We start from the raw sequence: 8,399 nt of genomic DNA on the forward strand, positions 1-8,399 counted from the left end.
AACAGCTCCTTCAACAGAGATCAGCAATACACCCCATGAAAGGGAAACTGAATACTCTAGTACCTTAGAATAACCACTCACAATCCCTCTAACATCTCTCACCAAGGGTCCTGAGAAGGTTTTTTCCAACCCTGTAGACTGACTAAGCCAAAGGAAAACAAGGTCTACTAGAACAAAATAATGGTTTTTTTTTCTTTGAGAAAGGAGTTCCCCTTAACCCATACCATAAAATAACATATAAAGCTGTAATGCAACAATCAGGCATTCCACTATGCCTACAAGTTACAGATCGCTTTTATGTATACTTTCTACTTGGTCAATGTAAAATATATGAAAACAAAGCAAGAACATAAAATCGCAGGATGAGGAAATACACTACATTTAATTTATATTTCAAATTATTTTCCAAGAGATATTCTATAACGTAACAATATCAAACAGATTCCCTTTAAGTCCAGTGACATGCCAATCATTTTAAGAGACTGAGTACCAACAGAAAATCATTCAAATACCTACTTTCCAGATCCATCTATTCTCTAGAGAAAGAGAAAATCTGTATCAAGATGGATCCACTGACTAACGTAATGAAACCAAGATGCACTTGTTGCTAATGTCAGCATTTCTGACTTTACCAACCTGGAGTAGTGGAAAATAAACTATCACTCACTCAATAACTACTTCAAAAGATTCCTAATCTCTATCCTGTGTTACTGAGCAGAAAAAAAATATTTATGGTCAAGTAACCATAAATGAAACCACTGCAATTTTACATGCACACCCTGTATATGTTTCCCTAATAATATATAAACACACAAACACACTATGGAAATATATTTTATGAATTTGCCTTGTCATTTAACTGACTTTAAATACTGAAGTTCCCTACGGTTAAAACCATGTAAAAGAGATCATCTTGAAGGGACAAGAAAAATCCATCAAGTTCACGGCCGACATCCCAGAAAAAATGATTAAATGCAAGAGAAAAATAGAACTTAAGATGATAAATTGATACCAAAAATAAAAAGGTTATAATAACTGAGGTACCTTTTAGCACTAGTTGACAATTTAGCAGCGGTTTTGCTGGATATTTTTCCCTCCTTTTTCTTGGGCTGAACTTGTTCTCTTTCTGGTTCTTGCTGAACACTTTCACGTTGATCTCCATCGGAACTTCCTCCACTAGTGCTTGGACTGTCATCAACTCTTTGTGCCTCAGTGGACATTTTAGATCCTGGATTAAAGAATCAAAAATCATTTATTTAGCTGTACTACAGTAAGCTACCTCCAGAACACAGAGAATGAGCCTCAAAGTAAAACAAGTAAATCTCAATATAAAATGGATTAAATTGGTTATTTACAAAACAATGCAGCTTTGGAAGTTGCTAAAACTTTTCCTTCATCCATTCAAAATGTATTGTAAAATGAAAACATAAAAAATTCACACATGAAATGTTCATAGCAACATTATTCATAATAACCAAAACTGGAAACAACTCAAATATCCACTAACGAATGAATGGATAAACAAAATACAGTAGTATATTCACATAATGTACTGTTAGCCATAAAAAAGAATGAAGTACTGTGTCTATGTGCTACAAAATGGATGAACCTTGAAACATTCTGATAAGTGAAAGAAGCCAGCTACAAAGGACCACAAACTATTTGACTATTTATATGAAATTTCCAGAATAGGCAAATCCATAAACATAAAATTCAGTAGTGAACCTCACGCCTGTAATCCCCAATGTTTTGGGAAGCCCAGGCAGCACCAGCCTGCGCAATGTAGCGGGACTCGATCTCTACAAAAAATAAAAATATGATTGATACCACTGCATTCCAGCCTGAGTGACAGAGCAAGACCCTGTCTCAAAAAAAAAAAAAAATTAATAAAAAAAGAAAATGGGTAAGTGGTTGCCAGGGAGTGAGGGCAGAGTAGTGAAGAGTGACTGCTAATGGGTATGAGGCTTCCCTGTGGGGTGATAGAAATGTTCTTAAATTAGATAATGATAATGTTGCACAATTCTAATAATAAATATTCTAAGAACTACAGAGTTGTACATTTTTAAAGGGTAAATTTTATAGTATGTGAATCACATATCAATAATGCTGTTACAGAAAATAAGAAAAAAATGATTAAGCGTCTACTCTCTACCAGGTGCTGTGCTAAGCCCTTTGATCCCACAACTGTGAAAAACCTGGGCTAGCCAACTTGCTAAGTACAAAAACGAAGGTTAGTACAAATAGTTGTGGCAACAGAAAAATGGGAGGACACTTAAAAAATCCCTATTCAATCAATACATCCTCAGGGCTGGCCTAAGTTAAAAATCTCCAAACTAGTAAGTTGTTGTAAGTAACCTTTGTGATAACAGAAGAACACAGAGGCCTGCATGACTGCATGATTCTAAATAAAAATTGAACCATATGACAGCATTCAGCTATATACTAAAGCAACCATATTTCACAAGAGACGGAGACACTGAAGATTTTTTTTTTTTCCCCACAGTCTGGCTAAAATATCCCTCAAGGCTTTCAAATTCCTTTTGCTCTGCGTTCAGGCTCCCCAAGCAGCTCCAATTACCAACTCAATTTCCTCAATACCTTGATATTTAGGTAGCTGTTATAATCTAGACAGCAGACACAAACAATTCCAGTAAGTGAAAAGGAGTATCTCTTCTCAACTGTCATTCTATCATAATCAATTTCTGAGTTTGATGACTATGAATACATCCCTTATGAGCTGACTAGCTTACAGTGTTCTGACAAATCCAGAACTGAACCAACAAAACCCATGCCCAGACTCTAAAAGGCCTAGTACTCACCATGGTTTTGTCACCTAATAATCACTTTCAGCACTGTATAGCTGTCTTCTCAGACACCTCTTTAAAAACAAAATACCTATACTTAACAAGGACCATTAACAGAAAAAAAAACCTTTAAAAATTATAGGTACACTGAACAAATTCCTTTTGAAATGGATCCTTTTGATTACTCTTAATCAAATTACAACTTCAAATAAAACTGTTTCTGATATGATCAAGAATAAGAATAGGTAAAGATACCTCAAATAAAGCAAAATTTTTTAATTACTATAATTTAGTCCAAATGGATAGCTATTTGACACTGATGAAAATTCACCATTACTAAAGATTTAACTTGTAGCTTGCTCTAAGCCAAAGCAATGTTGTAACACCGACCTTTAATGGACTGAAATTTTGTAAGACAAACCAAAAAGCACTGCAAAAGAATGGAAGCATCAGGAAGCACAGAGCCACAAAGAGTCAATAGAAAATAGTGAATCCTTTCACTGACACACCACACACACAACCACCAGCACCCCTTCAACCCCAACAGCTCCCCATGCAAAACAAAAACAGATCTGCCCCAACAGCTCTGAAACATACTAATGGAAAAGCTGACTACTTTTCTACCTACACTGTAAATGAAGAGCACCAGTCTCCACAGGTGTGACATCTTTTATGAGCACTAAAGTCACTTAATAGAATACTGAAATTTTATATCAGTATGTTTCACATCTAGCTCTAAAAGTCGTAACATATTTTTTGCTTTTTTTCATTTTTATTTTACTCTAAATTCTCATTCTTGGATTTAATATTTTTTTTCACCTTACTTATTTCAGTTAAAATATATCAGAAGTTTAAAACCTTGTAAGTATGTACATAATGGCATATCAGATAGGGCGGCATGCATGAGAGTGAAAAAGAGAACAATCCTCAGGGAAAGGTGCTCAGATATAGCAAAATGCTGCCAGCAATACCTTAAGAAATGTGAAATGAGTGAGAAATCATTTTATACACTTTAAAACAGGAGCAATCCATTCCATGACAAATATATGGGAACCTCAATGAAATAATATTCTCTATACCGAGGCTGCAGCTTCAGTTTTATAAACTATGATTTAATAAACTATGCTGAGAGTTTCAGTTGTGTATCACATTAGTTATAAAGCCACACATTCTTCTCAATATTATTTATGTGCATTTACATACTATCGAATGCCATAGTTATATTATTACTTAAAAAGATTACTCAATGATGTGATCTGAGCCATAATCTGAAACCCAAATTTCTACTGCCGAATATCAGAGGAAGATTAAAGTAAAACTTAGTCTCACTAGAGAACTAATAAAAATACTATTAGAAATTCCCCAATAGAGGTGTAATTTCTAGTTTCACATTAAGGAAAAGAATTATTCCCACTTTTGACTTAAGACATATTTCATCCAAATGTTAACCTACAAATAATAAATCCATCTGAGGCCACTGATAACCACTATAGGAACTTTTAGAAATAAAGTTTTCACATCTCTTCTCAAATATCGATAATAAAAGGAATTTCTCCTGGGTTTGTTTTTTGAATGCTTGATTACAGAAAAAGTTTAGAAAAAAATTATTGTACCACTCAGGTGCAACAAATTTTTATGAAGAAAAAGTAGTCTATAAATCAATTTAATCAGTCGTAAGTGTAAACTTGATGTCTTGTCTCTCTGAAGTACAAAACAAAAATTCCTGAATTAAAATTCTTTAAACATTATCTTCTAAATCAGCATTTTAAAATTAATTCCTAAATAGCTAATCTGATCCGATTATCTCATCTACAGGGAAGATAAACTTAAATCCCAGGGTTATAAACAAAGAGCTACTCTCCAATGATACTTTCAAAGATATTGAGGGATATAAATACGCTTACTTCATAACTCAAAGTAAAACTTAATTTTTAAACATAAAATAGGTAGTCTTTCCTAAAACTATATTAAGAGGCTTACATATTGTTACTTCTTCAACACAAACTGTCTAAACTTGTATTAGCTATGTACCCTATGTTGTAATTACAGTCCTGGAAATTAGCAGCATACAGCGAATGAAACTCACATGTTCCATAAAAATGAAATGATTTGGCTTGAAATATTACTGACTACATAAAGGCAACTATAGTCATTCCATAAATCCAGCCTACTATCCAGGTAAGCCTTGTAACAGTATCTACTAGTATAAAACTGCAAAACCAAGTGTTCATTTAAGCTTTTGTAACAGGAAAGCATTTATTTCTGTCATATATGTCTTGCTGTCTTCTCATGTTTCTAAACTTTTCTAAAATGTAAAATAAATATATAGTATACGCACACAGCAATATCCAGCTTTAAATTTAACTGCAAAGACATTTATGCAGAAAATCACAGTGGAACACCTGATTTGGGGGTAAAAGGTGCTGCAGGGGAAAGAGAATGGGGTATGGCATTATATGAAAACAGTCTATTTCAGCATCAGCCCACATAAGGAACTCCAAAGAGCCAAGGAGCATCCAAATTGCTGTAGTAAAGGCAAATATTTAGATTCACGAAGTCCAGCCTGAATTATTACATATCTAGAAACATACTTTTTAAACAAATCAGGGATTAAAAACTAAGAGGAGCGTAAAATCTTTTAGAACCGCGAGATACTTTGAGGGTAAACCCTAGCACTTCCTTTCGTACTTTTAAATGAAAATATTTTAGTAGACTCTCAAGAATACACAATACAAAACGATGAATCTTGAAAACATGCAAATGGGTCTAACAGCCACCGAGCACAGGATGATGTCTTTCTAAAGCGGCCTTAATTTCCTTAAGGGAAGATGGATTGGACATTTCTGGTTGGTCGTGGGGAAAAAAAGCCACAAGATGCCACGCTTTATCTTCATTAGAAATGGTAAAGGGCAAAAAGATCAAAACATTATGAGAGACAGGGGAGAAAAGAGGGGGAGAAGTGGGGTGGGGGGGGGGGAAGGGGGAGAGGACAGAGGGAATCCAGTTTCAAACCAGGCCAGTGGGGGCTGCCGAGAAGAGACCAGAGAAAAATGGGCTTCGGGTCCAAACTGTGACAAGCGCCAGGCATCACAAAAGACCAATACAACACACACCCCTCACGAGGACACACACAAATATGCCCCACAGGGTCTTCTCCGGGCGGGCCACCGGGGTGCGGCGGCGAAGGAGCCAGACCCGGCACTCGCCAGGAGACACACCATGTGCAGCAATTATGCAATTAGGGAGAACAGCAAAAGATCAAGCCGGGCACTTTCCACCGTGACATTTATCCTGTACTTTTGCAAAGACTTAGTTCCAGGATGCGGCTAGGAGAAGGAAGGCGCTGGGAGGGTGGAGAAGGATGGGGAACTGAGAACGGAAGGGGGTAGAAGGACAGGGAGAGAAGAGGCAGAAGGGGGGGATGGGAAGAAGGGGGAGGGGTAGAAAGGGCGAGAAACGGGGGCAGGAGGCTCGCGGGAGGGGGCGCAGGGAACCGCGCACGGGGAGGGAGGAAGGAGGGAACTAGGGCACAAGCGGTGTAAGCAGAGACCTCAGACGCGGAGGGGAGGTCGGGGGAGTGAGGAGGACGCCAGCGAGAGGGAGGACGCCCGAGGAGGGGAGGCACCGGCGCGGCCCGAGCGAATACCTGAGGGGGGTGTCCGTGCAGGTCGCAGGCTCGAGCCGAAGCCCGGGGAGAGAGCAGCCGCGGCGCAAGGGGGACGGAGACTGGGGAGGCCCCAGGGACGGGATGTCCCCTGCGGACCGTCTAGTCACCGAAAGCCGGACCCACGCACCACGCACCCGACCACGCCTGTCCCCGCCGCGCTCGCGCCCGCCCGGACTCACCCTCAGCGCCGCCGCTGCCGCCGCCCCCGGCCGTTCCAGCTCCGGCTCCTGAGGCTGCTGCCCGCGGCTGTCGCTGTGGCTGCCCCTGAGTCCTGGAAAGTGAAGCCACCACCTCCGGGAGCCGCCGCCGCCGCCCGGCCGTCCGCGCGCGCACTCGCGAGTGCGCGTGCCTGCGCGCCCGCCCGGGAGAGACCGCGAGAGCGCGAGCCCCACGTCGGCCGTGCGGCGCCGCGCGCCTCCCTCCTCCCCCCGCCCCTCCTCCTCCGGCGCGCGGCCGCGAGGGGGCGGGGGCGGGCGCGCGCCCGGTCGGGCTGCCCCGCCGGTCGGGAGAGGGGGTGGGGAGGCGGCGCGGAAAAGTAAAGTGACAGCTGCGTCCCGCGTGCAGACCGGGCTCTGACGGAGATGGGCGAGGGGCGTCCCACGGGGAAGGAACGACAAGGACGGGGAGAAGTGGGGGAAACCGAGGCTGACGGGGTGGCTTGAGGGGAGGGGACGCGAGGACCTTGACGGGCACGCGCATTAAAGGGAAACGCCGGCTGAGGGTTAGGGGTTACCCCAAGACGGTGCAGGCAGTGGGGCGAGGAGGCCTTTTACCCCCAACCACCGCAGCCCTTGACTTCACGCTCGCCTCGAAGCTTTCGCAAAGTAGCTACGGGGACTGACCCTGTTGACACACTAACCCAAACTCGCAGACGCGTGGGGCCCGCATGTACCCAAGACAGGAAAACTTCACGTTGGCCTGGAAAGTTCGTCCAGGCTAAGCCTGACTCTTCACCAGACACTGCAGCACGAAGGCCCTTCTGCCTTTTGGCTCGCCCTGGCCCAGAATGCACACCAGCCGGTAGAGAGGAGCTTCGGGCCGTTTAGCCCTGGGGTATTGAAGAGAGGGGTGGGGGTACAGGGTGCACCGCTGTCAGAGTGAGTAGGAAGCTGCCTTCATGCCCAGCTGAAGGATATGGGAACAGTAGCAGTGCTGTAGGTGGCCTGAGGGAACATTAGGTTCCGTTGTACTCCTCATCCCAAATAACTGTTTTTTTTTAAAAAAAAAATACGTACCTGCTTTGCAAACTCAGCTTCCACGAAATTTCTCCCACCCTCACCTCCAGCCTCACTTACCCACGGAGTGCTGGGTCGTTGGCAACGGGGTGTCCAGGGATGCAGCAAAGTTAACTTCGATCTTTGTGGAGGAAAGGATTGGAAGACCTTTCACGGCTTAACTGCTGAAATTATGGTTGCTACAGTACTTCATTTGACTGTAGATGTTTTAACTGCTATTTACTAAGTTCAAAATGGGTTTAATACAAATCAGTTACCCTTTTCATTTATTCAAGGAATATTTATTGATACCAGGCACTGTCTAGGTGGTAGGTATATGACATTGAGTAAAAGAAAAAAATCCTTGTCCTCAGAACTTCCCTATCTCTGAAACTTCTCTGTTGTACACTCAGCATCATAGTCGTCAGCAAATTTTGTTGACTCTGCTTTCACAAATATATGGTGAAAATGTCCACTCCGTCCCACTCCGCTCCCCACTGCTAATGTCCTGGTCTAAGCCATCATCTCTCAATAATTATCTACTACCTGATCTTTCTACCTCCCACTCTCCTCCTCCTCCCTCCCCCACACCTACACACAGCCGACTGTCCTTTAAAAGAAAGATTAGATTATGTCTCTCTTCTCAAAAATTCCAGTGGCTTCCCATCATAGAGCAACAGCCAAAGTGCAGAATATGGATACATGGCCTGCATG

The 8,399-nt window shown here is 42.2% G+C and overlaps 1 protein-coding gene across 2 annotated transcripts in view; it reads right to left on the bottom strand.

The window, feature by feature from the left end:
• The window catches only part of LOC100589888 (ubiquitin-conjugating enzyme E2 E2), a 393,012-nt gene extending 386,103 nt beyond the window's left edge, over positions 1-6,909 (bottom strand). Inside the window, exons 1-2 of one of the 2 annotated variants that reach the window (XM_030812267.1) lie at positions 6,651-6,909; positions 1,045-1,228 (exon numbers count right to left, since the gene is read on the bottom strand). In XM_030812267.1, coding sequence (XP_030668127.1) covers positions 1,045-1,220 — 176 coding nt within the window. In that variant the 5' untranslated portion in view covers positions 1,221-1,228; positions 6,651-6,909. Of the gene's footprint in view, positions 1-1,044; positions 1,229-6,450; positions 6,621-6,650 lie in introns of those variants that run through there. The other variant, XM_030812268.1, reaches the window with a different exon arrangement.
• Between the last annotated feature and the right edge of the window lie 1,490 nt (positions 6,910-8,399).

Source organism: Nomascus leucogenys, chromosome 4, assembly GCF_006542625.1.
Source record: "Nomascus leucogenys isolate Asia chromosome 4, Asia_NLE_v1, whole genome shotgun sequence".
Classification (NCBI taxonomy): Eukaryota; Metazoa; Chordata; class Mammalia; order Primates; family Hylobatidae; genus Nomascus; species Nomascus leucogenys.